General features: G+C 45.2%; 2 protein-coding genes across 5 annotated transcripts; one reads left to right on the forward strand and one right to left on the reverse strand.

Annotated features, from left to right (window-relative positions):
• The first annotated feature begins 2,393 nt into the window (after window positions 1-2,393).
• Window positions 2,394-5,842, forward strand: LOC115754450 (phosphatidylinositol 4-kinase gamma 7-like). Of its 4 annotated transcripts, XM_030693464.2 has the most exons (3): window positions 2,398-2,758; window positions 3,258-3,974; window positions 4,023-5,842. In XM_030693464.2, the coding sequence occupies exons 2-3, from the start codon at window positions 3,551-3,553 to the stop codon at window positions 5,528-5,530; spliced, it is 1,932 nt and encodes a 643-aa protein (XP_030549324.1). In that variant the 5' UTR covers window positions 2,398-2,758; window positions 3,258-3,550; the 3' UTR covers window positions 5,531-5,842. The 4 variants fall into 4 exon arrangements, with proteins under 4 accessions (XP_030549316.1, XP_048135058.1, XP_030549324.1 ...); XM_030693456.2 differs by having other exon boundaries at window positions 2,394-2,758; window positions 3,258-5,842; XM_048279101.1 differs by having other exon boundaries at window positions 2,394-2,758; window positions 3,291-5,842.
• Window positions 5,843-9,655: 3,813 nt separating this feature from the next.
• Window positions 9,656-11,340, reverse strand: LOC115754333 (UDP-glycosyltransferase 89A2-like). Its single transcript, XM_030693328.2, has 2 exons — window positions 9,828-11,340; window positions 9,656-9,694 (listed from the first exon to the last, which is right to left on the reverse strand). Exons 1-2 carry the CDS (start codon window positions 11,249-11,251, stop codon window positions 9,688-9,690), a joined length of 1,431 nt encoding a protein of 476 aa, XP_030549188.2. The 5' UTR covers window positions 11,252-11,340; the 3' UTR covers window positions 9,656-9,687.
• Between the last annotated feature and the right edge of the window lie 1,647 nt (window positions 11,341-12,987).

The following is a 12,987-nucleotide window of genomic DNA, read 5'->3' on the forward strand; positions in this document are numbered from 1 at the left end:
CCCCACTCTTCTAACACTTAATATCGCCGTAGTTTAGGGATCATTTGTCATCGCTCAACGACGATTTAACATCTGGTTAGCGTTCTTGTTTACTTCTTTTAATAGAAGGATTGGCTCGAGAAAAAGATGTATAGTTTAGGTAACTCGTTTTAATCCCTTTTATGAGGATCCGATTAAACTTTTTTGCAGTTAATGTAAATATTCCGGTGCCTTTTTCCCAGTTATAATTGGAGGAATTACTAAACAGTAATTAATCTTCTCTTCAACTTGAGACGGGTCACATTGTGAGAATTTGAGAACGATTAATGGATAGGTTTGCGCTCGTGAGTACTTTATTGTTATTGTTTGTAATCAAATTTCTTTGGGTACTCCAATTAATCAAAAATATAATTGACGATTTGAAGGTACTTTGAAAGCGGAAAATTTTAAATGAATAATTTGCACTTAATTATATAACCGGGGAAACTTAAGGTGCGCATGACAACATTTTTGGAGTTGAATTTTTGTTTCGGAAGTGCTTATGGAGCAGAAATCAGTTTGGTAATACAACTTATGGAGTAGAAATTCGTTTTGTTATGCAACTTCGTTTTTATATTTTTGGAACATCTTTTTTTTTTCCTTCATAAGTAAGTTTGGAGTCGCTTGAACAAGTAAAAAAAATTTTACTTTTCTCTAAAAGTAGAGTAGAGAAATAGAAAAATCAACTTCTGCTCATAAATAAAAATATAAAATTAATTTCTAATTGAAAATTGATTTTTAGAGTAGAAGTGCCGTCATTAGCATCCATTGACTTTTGAAGGACAGGTTTTACAATTTTTTTGAAAAAAAAAGAGGCCCCTTAAAAAAAGAATATCGAATAACGACAGAAACACGTGGCAAGATAATACCGACAGGTCGCATATGAGCATCAGTCGCGCGAGTCGCCATCACGTGCAGTCTTTTGCTTTGAATTTGCTTTTTTTTAGGTCGGGATTGTTATGATTTTAGTTGACCAGGTGAGTTCCGGATTTGTACCATTTTCTTTTATTTTTTAATGTTTAACTCTTACGGGGACCCAAAAAAAAAAATATCTCGACGCTAGAAATCCCGACCGCCCTGCACGTTGCACGTGCCGGCACATCTTGTCGCCTCGCATGTGCCTACCTATGCCTCTCAATCAATTTTAATTTTATCGATTAAGGAATTGCAAAGTAAAATAAAGAATAAGCAAGAAATCTGTGTTATTTAAAATAATGTAATAGGAAACTGGCCATTCTATGTGTGATTTTCACTGGGTATGCTCCCAAATGTGAATATAGAAATGAATTATTTGCATGCATTGGATCGTCCCGGCTCAAACGTTATTTCCCAATTTAATAAGATTGCTTGATTAATACGTATCAATATATTTATTCAACCTTACTCGAAAAATGAATTAATGTCAATTATTGACAAATATAAACCTTGCTGAATTAGTTGAATGATCTTAGAGCTTCATATTGCACTATTGGTCTCTTCGTATTTTATGTCCGCGTTATACGGTAATCGATTCCTCTCATTACATGTGATTGATTTTGCTAGTGTCGCAATGCTAGTGTGCCTAGAGAAGATTTGTGACCACCGACGTAGCATACTATGTGGAAAATTCATAAAAAAAAAAGAACACTAAGTAAAAGATTTTCGGGATCTTTGACAAGGATTGTTGCTCTCGCCTTTAAGATCTACACGTCAACTGGTTCGAGTAGTGGAGACCATTAACACACCTAGATTCAAGCATAAGCCAGCCTCGATAGGAACTTTTAAACTTGAAATCGGATATGTCCCGCCTTAAGTCTACCCTTAATCCTTGATCGGATCCGATCAATAGTGTTGGTTTGTGCCTTGATCGGCTGAATAACGGCATAACGACTCGTCGGCATAAACGGAGAAAGTTAAAAAGAGGTTGATTGCCAAAAAAAATAAAAACAAAAACTCAAGAGCTGTTTTTTTATTGGTTAAGAAGAGGACATTAAAAATCAGAAGCGTATTTGGCAGAATTAACTGACCAATAATGTACTTTCAACCTATCATCAATTTATCGCGGTAATTACGCGAAATTGGAGCTACGCTGCGGAACCTAAAAAAGCGTCCCATTCGCGGACATTTTACCTGCACAGGCGGTGACCCCGCCACGTCATGGCCCAATCCCTTATCTCCACGTCACGGCCCCATCACTCGTTCTTCGCTCCCCGCACACAGTCCCCCAATGCGGACCAAAAAAGGAAAACAACGTCAACAGAGTCGAGAGAACGGACCGAGGAATCGGGGCAAAAAACCGGACCGGACCCAAAAAGGAAACAACTGGAATTCCAACGTCCCAGATTCTCTTACCGCTTCCCCATCCAGCGGCTCCGATTTCGTGTTCCAGAGTCTTCCAATCTTGAGAGAGGGAGCCAGCAACCAGGGTTGGGTTAAATCTAACCAGAGAGGTCGAAGCCGCGTAAAGTAAATGGTTGAACCCCTGCTCCCAGAAAGCGATAGCAAAGGCTGAAGCGGAAGGAAGGCAGAAAGAGGGAAGAGGGTTTTGTCCTGGTTTTGGTGGCTTGGTGGGACAAAGAATCGCATCCGAGACCGAGTCAGAGCTCGAGCGATTCCCCCATCTCTCGCTCCGGCGTCGCTCGTCCACTCCTCTTCTTCCCCGTCTGCTGGCCTGGGCCGATTCCGTTTTCGACGGCCGGGAGTTTCCGAGCTCCTGCTCCGCGGGTTCCGCAGCCGATTGCGATTCGGATCTCATGATCTGGTGAGTCCCGCGCGTCCTCGATTCGATGAATCCGTTGTTTGTCCCCGCGCGTGTTGCGAGCGCGGAATATGTTTGGAGCTCCTCGTGCTCTCGGAATCGAGTCTGGTGGAATGTTGGGGGGACGAGATCGTCCCTCGAGTTAATCCGGTGGTGTTATCAGTGTGAGATGATTAGCATCTGAATCTGTGCTTCGGCCGACTCGTTTGTTTTTCTAAATTAGTACGTTTCTTTTGCTATACCGTGTTTTATTGTGGTGGATTTTGGTGCTTGCTGCATTGACGAACTGGTGACGGAATGTTGCAGTTACTGCTTTTGAAGCGTGTACTGATAGGAAACCGATGTGTGGATCTTACTCGCTTGCTTGTTCACACACTCTATGTTTCTCTGAAATCCGTGCATCGTTCATGCATTTTAGTTGTTTGGTGGTTGATTCGTATGAAAGTGGGTCAAAATGCTTCGTATTCATCTGAATGACATTCCTTCGTCTCATGTTGTGCAGATTTTCGTCCATTTCTCTCCGGGCTTTTGTGAGATGGCGCCCTATATGTAGCAATTAGCATCAGGCGGTCTCTGGTATCTCTCTGCTGGCATATCCTTGCCTTGATTGTGGTTTGCATTGATTGTTGATGGGATCTGATTTTGGATTTACCGATTGATGATACTCGGGTTGCGTTTACTGCATACACTCGTCGCCACCGGTGTTGCAGCTTGGTGCAATCTTGGGAGGGAATTGCTCTTCAGCTGCCACCCCTGTTGCTGGCTGCAAAAGCTCAAGCTCTCCCTCTCTGTTTCATGTCTCGTGAGTTAGACAGCCCTGTCCAGACTCAGATGGCTGTGGCTATTTTCAAGAGCCCTCTTAGCAGGGAGTACCACGGGGCTAACAGAAATGAGGGGAAGCAACCTACTGGGAGGAGACGGGTTTTTGTGCAGACTGAAACAGGCTGTGTGTTGGGCATGGAGCTGGATCGCAGTGACAACGCCCACACTGTCAAAAGGCGGTTGCAGCTCGCTCTCAACTTCCCAATAGAACAGAGCTCTTTGACTTGTGGGGATAAGGTACTGAAAAATGATCTCAGTGCTGTCCTAAACGATTCCCCACTTCTCCTTACGCGGAATTTTCTTCATAGGAGCTCATCGACACCTTGTCTTTCACCAACCGGGAGGGATATCCAGCAAAGAGATAAAAGTGGTCCGATAGAAATACTTGGCCGGTCAGATGGCCGGTCAGATGGCCGGTCAGATGACCAGTCAGATGGCCGGTCAGATCGATTTGATAGAATCAAGCAATTGGTGAAGGACGTTGTGAAGGCGATCAAGATGGGAGTGGATCCAATTCCTGTTCATGGTGGTCTTGGGGGTGCATACTATTTCCGAAACAGTAGAGGTGATTTTGTTGCTATTGTCAAGCCGACTGATGAAGAACCATTTGCCCCCAATAATCCTAAAGGCTTTGTCGGCAAAGCTCTAGGACAACCGGGCTTGAAGAGATCTGTGCGAGTTGGAGAAACAGGGATCAGAGAGGTTGCAGCTTATCTTCTGGACTCTGAACATTTTGCTAATGTGCCTCCAACTGCTCTGGTGAAGATAACTCACTCTATCTTCAATATTAATGATGGAGTGAATCCTGACAAGCCAAACAAAAAGAAGATGGTCAGCAAGATAGCATCTTTTCAGCAGTTCATACCTCATGATTTTGATGCCAGTGATCATGGGACCTCAAGCTTCCCTGTTTCTGCTGTGCATCGAATTGGAATATTAGACATTAGAATTTTCAACACAGACAGGCATGCTGGGAACCTTTTAGTAAGGAAACTTGACAGCATGGGAAGGTTTGGTCAGGTGGAACTGACTCCTATCGATCATGGCCTTTGCTTGCCAGAAACTTTGGAGGACCCATACTTTGAGTGGATTCATTGGCCTCAGGCTTCAATTCCTTTTTCCGAGGATGAATTGGAGTACATTAAAAAGCTGGAATATCAAGATGATTTGAAAATGCTGCGTAAGGAGCTTCCCATGATCCGAGAAGCTTGTCTCCGCGTGCTGACCCTCTGCACCATTTTCCTGAAGAAAGCTGCTGAATGTGGCCTCTGTCTTGCTGAAATCGGTGAAATGATGAGCAGAGAATTTCGCAGTGGTGAGGAAGAACCAAGTGAACTGGAGGTCGTGTGCATCGAGGCGAGAAGGTCTATAGCTGATAGGGATGTTTTGTTCCCCGAGGCAGACATGGATGACGACGAGATTCAATTTGATATTGACTGTGAGGATGCTGAATCAGGCTTCATGCCAAAGATGACCTTGGATGATTATATGTTTAGATCACCTTTTGATTCCGGAATAGGTAGCAATGGTCGGAATCCTCTGTCTAGACTGGAGGAAGGAAGTGAGGAGGAAGAAGAGAGCGAAGATGAAGAAGAGAAGAAGGTGGAGGATGTTGCTGGGGTCGAGGCATTTGAGATGATTCCCTCAGTTTCGAAACTTTCCATGTCCCTTAAAAACACTGTCTTGGGTAAGAAGGGTCCAAAGCAACCCAAATATTCTGGTATGATGCAGGAAAATGGCTCCATGACTAATACATCATCTGGGCACAGAAGTGCAAATGAGCAGCTTCCTGCAAGCGTGAGCTTTGTGAATCTCGCAGATATGAGTGGCGATGAATGGCATCTGTTCCTTGGGAGGTTCCAGGAGCTGCTGCATCCAGCATTCGATAACAGGAAGTCTGCCACCTTAGGCCAGAGGCAGAGGCAGAGGCTTGGGACTTCTTGCCAGTTTTGAGAAAGTTAGTAATATGTCCCGATGGAACAGAATCTTTTCCAGGACGTAGGTTTGTGGAAGTGGAGGGTTGTCAGTAGGATTAGATTGCTTTGTGATCTCCATGAGTGGGTTTAGTTTGAGCATCAGTAGGATGAGCTGCTGTAAATATCCTTGGCATCGGCTAAGTGCAAGCTGAGTAGATTGGTTGTATTTTTTTCTTCTGAGTTCGTTTTCTTGATTCCAACCCTTACTCATGGACTTTGTCGGATAAATAATTTGTTGAATGAATATAAGAAAAAGATGTTATGTAAATTTAATGGGCGCTTTTCTTGAGTATTATCTTGTGTCACTGGAGCTGTCCAGTGTAATAAAACACTGAATGTGGCTGATCTTCCATTGTCTTCGAGCTTAAAGAAGTTTCTGGTTGATTGGCAAATTTCACTCTATAACAGTGGTGTTAGGACCTGTGGCTTTTGCGTCGGATCTCCATTGTCGAATAACACAGTTGGAGTGCGAAACATCGATTGGTTTCTGTAGATTATTTCCTAAGAGTAGCGAGTGTGTTGATCTGATGTATTTCCTGCCCATCCTTCTTCCAGATATGTTACGGACTAGTGTTGTTGTCAGGCACAATCGTGACATGCACTCAGGTGTTTTCGAATTTGGAGGAGTTTTTGGCACCCGAACTTGTTCATGCAGATCGTACGTTTACGGGCTCTTTTTCTTGTTATAGAGCATCTCCCTGGCTCGTTCTTTCTTTCCCTCTCCTGGGTTCTGCACGTTTGACTCACCTGTGTCTCAATTTGCATGCGTGTTTTTGCTTCTAGGAGGGGTTCTTCTGAAGAGGCTTCTTCCTCAAATTGATACTACCAATGCTAAAAGGTACTCCAGTCTTTGTTTATGTGGGTTAGCAACGCGTCATGGTTGTTCAATTTCACTGTTGAGGAGTAGGGCTGCCAAGAAAACTCCTTCGATGTCGACACAGCAAGGGGAGAAAGATATACTGAGCCAACCAACCGAGAGATCATTGGGGACCCGTTAAAGAGATTGGCCGTGTTAATTGGTGGAGAGGTCAAACAAGTCCCTTTTGTTCAATTCTTGCCCTTTTCTTCTTCTTCCCATTTGGAAGCGGCCAACAGAACTAGAATTTCCCGCTTGTTTAATCTCGAAGTACAGCCTTTGATCGAGTCAGCAAGTACACAATGTACGACCAGAAAAGCATATGTACTTTAGAAGATTGGTCCACTTGTCGGGCACGCCGAAGGAAGGGTACGACTAATCAGATCGATTTCTTCGAGTGATATTGGGAGGGTTGGAGCTCGGTTATAGCTTCCGAGGAATCTCATCGATGTAGTTACGACGGAAGTCATTGATCACGAGAGATCTAAAGCATCGACCCAGCATCGATGCGTCGTTACATAAGCTAATGATGCTTAGCTTGCATTGATCCCGACGCGTCGGCTGATCTGTTGTCGTCTAGCGGCACCAGAACCTGGCCAATTTTCAATTCTCATCCATAGCAGCCAAGGTTTTATCCTAAACATGAAAAGGAAAACAAATTGATTGGCCTTTTTTTACGGTTTGGTGAAGGTTCACCACCTACCAGTCTATTTCTCAGCAGATGAGGACTCTGTGTCAAGATGGTCACTAATTTCCCCAATTGGACTTTGAATTGGTGAGAAGGAATGATGGAGCTGATGAGGAAAGCCGTCTGGAAAATGGCATGTGAACGTGGCAACCTGATCTTTTTCCGCTTGGAGTTGCATAAATTTTGTTTCCTATCTTCTTTTCTTGACCAAGTGGGTTTGTGGTGGGCAGAGCCTTAATGTCTTGTAATGAAAGCATCGAATGATGAGAACGGGTAGAGCCACATGGGGAAAAAGAGTTGAGAGGACAAGATGGGACCAGGAACTTGTCTGGTTGTCCCCTTCTGGAACACCTAATCTGGACTCTGAAGCAAAAGTTATGGGCGTGCCCCAGTAATACACTCGAGCCATTCCCTATCCCTGTAGGTATCGTTGTGGCGTCGATCGGTCAAAATTAGTTGGATGGACTGAATTGATATAAATGCAAAAGATTTATGATTCAATTAGCAATATATATATAATTAGGACTGAATTGATACAATTACGAGTAATCTAAGACTTTCTTTTGATAGTTTTTCCAGATCAAGGATACCTAACTATAATGGACAACCTTCTTGGCTTGGCTTTTATAATCTTTGCTTTAAGGAGATTCTGACCCAAGTTTGGCACAAATCGGTCCTTGTTGGAATGCAAGTTAGTGAAGGGCACATGCTGGTGATTTCATTGATTGAGTCTGAAAGTAACATGGAGTAATGTGAGTTTACAGAGAAGAGAGAGGGACTAACATCATTGTCTATGATTCCTATGCCTACCAGATGGGAAGTTCGACCTCTTTCACTAGCTACATCTTGTGGGACATTCCTGTTGTTGACACCGAAAAATGTCCAAGTCTTTGACCTCGACTCAGACCGGAAGAGACCGAGCAAATATGCGAAATTGGCTCGGAGAAATCTTAATCGGCAAAGTCAGTCAGTCGACAAGAAAACTGGTTTTTGTCGACTGAGGTGATAAGTGAAAGTAACCAAATCGAGGAGTAGAATGTCGGCAAATGGAGGTTGATTCAAGTGACGTTAGGCCACGATTGTAATGGCCGGTGTAGTAAGGATGAAGAAATCGTCCTGGTGCTAGAGCCGACAACCTCGGTTACAGCTGTCGGAGCGATATTTGTAGGAGAGGAAATTCGAAGTAATCGTAAATTAATGGAACCAAAGATCCCGAAAGAACTGGAGACGACATTCGCGAAAGAGTGGGGAAAACAAAGTGTAACCGTCAAGTAGCAAAGGTGGTTTTTACTAAGTGACGTAGTACGTGTTTGATTTCTTTGTAAACGTCATTAGGTGTCACTACTAGTTATAAATACCGGAATCCTAGTTTGTAGAAAGAATCGCCAATCAACCACCGAGTAACGGGTGTTCAATTTTACTTCCCTCACCTTTTACATGGCTGTATATGATTGTCTTCGGTTTCATTGTTTTTAATTTTATCGTCATTTACATTTATTGTCCGAGAATCAACAAATGACCTTTCACGGCCTTTATCGATTCACCGATCGATCCACGTTTTGAAAAAGGTATTTCGTTGGTAATCTTCGGCAACACATCGGTCAGCCGTCGTCATGAGCTGAATGGTTTTCGAAGTATACCACACACTGTGCAATCGTCACAAATATCTTTAGCAAGACCTACATAGTTGAAGGTCGTGATTTGTCCGGTTCTGGGCAAGTCTCGCCCCAAATGCCCTGCGCTCGAGCCCATGGTTGTCTCCAACAAAACCTATGGTCCTGTCAGCTAATCAAGTAGAGTTTTCTAGTTTGGGTGATCGGCACCTAACAATTTCTGCTTCAATTAATCCTTTTGAAGTATGGTACGGCCCATAACCAAATGAATAATGCTCTGGCAAATCCACAACCCATTCTGTCCTTGTTCCCATGTAGGCCCACCAAATGGATGGATCAGATCGGATCGGGTCGATGATTCGGAGCATTAAATTGATCAATTTAAAAATTTCGGCCATGCATACTTCAAAGGGAAAGATAAATCCCTAATTTACTTAGATCAGATCGGTGTTTTTACGAGTTTATTGAGGAGAACACTTGGATGATAAAGAAATTTAATTTACAATGAATGAATGATCCAAAAGCAACCCTTGAACTGAATATATAATGAGGTGCCAAAGGAAATATTGAATATAATGAGAATATCGTGTTTCCAATTATACTAAGCCATTTATGTCTTGAACCTATTTAAACCCGTTTATAACATTTTAGCCGAACCATTTATGACACCACCCATTCAAAAACGAGTTAAAAATGAGTTAAAGAATGAGTTTAGGACCCATTTTGACATATCTGCTACACAAGCAATTTGGGACAAATCCTGATTAAACTTGTTCGTGAACCTGCCAAGGCGTCCGGAGCATATATGGGCAAGGCTTTTGAGGTGGTAAGTCATCCACATGCCTCAGCTCGGAAATTGTAACTTTTACTTGATACAAGTTAGAATGATGATAGCCTTTCCTTTTGGTAATCTACGACTATCAGTGTGTAAATTTTATTCGATATAACTAAGTTTAATTTGATCATACAACTCAATACTAAACGCTCCAGTTTTGTGGAAGGAAAAATGCATAGGAGAGTTACCTTTCTAGAAGTACAAACACGTGGACGTACGCGATTGCAATTTCTAATGTAAATTCCACGATTTGGTCCATTCGAGGCCGAATGGCATGATTACGTTCGTTGATTTTGCAGTCGGCCCAACTCCTTCACGAATTCGTCCAAGCCTCTCCAGGAGCTCCCACCACCGGGCTCCACCGCCTCCACCGCCTTCCTCCGCAGCTCCCGCACCCTCGCCCGCTCCGGCAAGCCCTCCCTCATCGACCCCTCGATCGCCCGGCCCAGCTCCTCTGGGTCCGGCACCGTGCGCGCCCCTTCGCACGCCCTCACCGCCACGCCCATGTCCTCCACCAGCAGCCGCGCGTTCACGAACTGGTCCGCCTCCATCGGCCATGCCAGCACCATCTTCCCCGCCACCGCCGCCTCCTGGACCGAGTTCCACCCGCAGTGGCTCAGGAACCCGCCCACCGCCCGGTGGCGCAGTATAGGCACCTGTGGGGCCCACCCCGTCACGACCTTTCCCCGGCCCGCCAACAGGGCCTCGAAGCCGTCCGGGACGGCGCCATACCCTTCCTCCGCCTGCTCGGCCGTGGGGGTCTTGACTACCCACACGAACCGGGCCCCGCTCCTCTCGAGCCCGGACGCCAAGGCCTCCATCTGCTCTTTGGTCATCAGCTTCTGGCTGCCGAAGCACACGTAGAGGACCGACCCGTCGGGGCACCCGTCGAGCCAGCCCAGGACGTCGCTGCCTGGTCCCGTGCCGGCGCCGCCGAGGTCTCCCCTGCCCAAGGCGTCATTGAGCCCGATCAGATTCAGCGGGCCAACGCTGTAAACCCGCCGGTGGCCCATTTTCCGCCGCAGGTGCTCCAAATACTGGCCTTCCGAGTGATCGAGCGTATTGAACACGCAACCCCAAGAGTCCATATTCCCCAACATGCTCCTCTTAACAATCTCCCAGTCCGGGTCGGACTCCTTGTAGAGGCGGAATATGGACGGCAGGTGCTCCTCCCGGAACGACGGCGCTCCGGGCACATCGGAGAGCTCCACGGCCTCGGTGCTAGCCCTCCTCACGCTCTCCATGTTCCGCCAGCAGGAGTCGATGACCAGCGTGAAGAACGCGGCGACGGAGAAGAAGGCGATCCGGGGGATGCCGAGCTCGGCGGCCAAGTCCTGGGTCCAGCCGAGGAAGAAGTCGGAGAAGATGGCAACGGGGGGGTTGGGGTGGGAGGCGAACCACCGGGAGAGGGGGAGGCGGAGCGCGGAGAGGGCGGAGATGATGTGGACGTTGCCGGCGTTGCCGATGTCGCGGACGTTCTCGACCCCCGGGGGGAGCTTGGGGTGGGGAGGGAAGGGGAGGACGAGGGGCTGGACGGAGGGGTGGGCGGAGAGGAGAGGGGCGAGGAGGGGGAGGTTCTTGGGAGTGACCAACACGGTGAGGGTGAGGCCGCGGAGGGAGAGCTGGTGGGCGAGGTCGAGGTGCGCAAGCATGTGGCCCTGCGCCGGGTACGGGAATATCAGTACGTGCGGAGGCGGAGGCTCCATGGAGACTGAAGAAGACCAAGAAGAAGCAGAAGAAAAGAGACGCTTATGTCGATTTCTCTGCGTGGGTCAGATTCAGAGAGAAAGAGAGAGAAAGAGAGAAGGCGAGTGGAGAATTTCTCACGTGCACGCGCCCCACTTCGTGGGATGGCTATCTTTCCTTTCCCTTAGGTGGGGCAATGGGACTAGGACCGGAGCGACCTTGGCTTGTCGGAGCTCGGACAGGAACCACTCACGTTTTCCTCATGGGTAGTCAGGAAAGACAGAGAGCCGAAGGAGAAGTTTTGAAGAAAGACTTTCCATCATAATGGACTTCTTATGGTGCGAGGAGACTTGTCGATTGACTTTTAAATGTCTACTGAAAAATCCATCGCCCTTCTTGATCATATTTACGGGCTTTCTATCGCATCATCTTATTATATCCATGTACCTGGCAAGCGATGAACCTTCATTAGTCTAGTGGACCTTTAACTTGCTAGTCGTGAGGATGGATAGAAAGTTTTAAAGAGGAAAGATAACTTTGGATCTACCGAATATCAATATCTATACATACAAAAAAGTTGGTTTGAATAAATCATGTAGATATAGTTAGGAACCTTTATATAGCGCAAAAGTATCCATATATTAGTAAGTTTGGAGCTACTTGACGAAGTAAAAAAATCAATTTATGCTCGGGATTGTTGCCATGCGCACCCTAAGTCACAACCTTGGAATCATGCGATGCGAGGATCGTGGCCATACATGAAGTTGCGGTTGGTATGATGCCAAACCGGCAAAAGTTCAAAAAAACTGTGGAAACAATTATTTCGTCTTTAAAGCTCGGTTTGTTTTGCCTAAAAAGTGACATTCTTGGAAAATCTTATTCAAGTTTAAGATTTTGGTGGCAAAAAAAATAATTTAGGGTAAATCTATCATATATGTACAAATTTGAAAATTTTTGATGGTCAAAAAAATTAATTTGGATAAATCCGTCATATGTTGAGGTAATTCTATTACATGCGTACCGATTTATATTTTTGGTGATAAAAAAATTAATTTTTAGATAAATGCATCACGTGTGTACGGGTTTGGAGGGTTTTTTTGTTTGTTTGTGATATTAACCCATCAATCTATTGCGCACTATCCGACAATGGTCACGACATAACTCCCGGTGACACGGCACAAATCGGTGTCTGTTCGAATGAAACTTAGTAAAGGCAAATGCTAGTTGATTTTACAGATTGAATTTGAAACTAACATGGAGCTTCACGGGCTCACAAAGAAGAAAGAGGGTCTAGCAACATCGTTGTTATGATTCCTAGGTCAAACCACATGGGAGGGTGAAAGTCCTTTCCTAGTTGCTTGTTTCCCCCGGAACATTGCCGTCAAGCCTGTTCATGGGACCCGACTCCCAGAGCAAAAGGCTCGAAATCAAGCTCGAAGATTTGACCTGCTTTAATCCCATCAAGCAAGATTTCCACTAATCTATGATACTAACCTTCACTAACTAGAAAAAAGATAAAATTCATTTAGGTAAATATGTCTGAACTGAGCTTAATTTGATTGCATAATTTAATCCTAATCGCTCCAGTTTTTAGGGGAAAAAGAGTCCACGGTTGATTTTCTAGAAGCAGCAAAACGGGTGGACGTACGTACACGATTGTAATCTGCCGAACGCACAATTCTACGGTGCTTTACTCAACGATCCGGTCGGTCGTTGATCTTTCTCATCCGTCAATAATGACAGGCCGACCGGATGA

The sequence above is a fragment of the Rhodamnia argentea genome, chromosome 5, assembly GCF_020921035.1.
Source record: "Rhodamnia argentea isolate NSW1041297 chromosome 5, ASM2092103v1, whole genome shotgun sequence".
In the NCBI taxonomy this organism is placed as follows: domain Eukaryota; kingdom Viridiplantae; phylum Streptophyta; class Magnoliopsida; order Myrtales; family Myrtaceae; genus Rhodamnia; species Rhodamnia argentea.

Bases quoted from the DNA above. Each gene is read 5' to 3' on its own strand.
- LOC115754450 (XM_030693456.2), top strand. From the start codon at position 3,551: ATGTCTCGTGAGTTAGACAGCCCTGTCCAGACTCAGATGGCTGTGGCT.
- LOC115754333 (XM_030693328.2), bottom strand. From the start codon at position 11,251: ATGGAGCCTCCGCCTCCGCACGTACTGATATTCCCGTACCCGGCGCAG.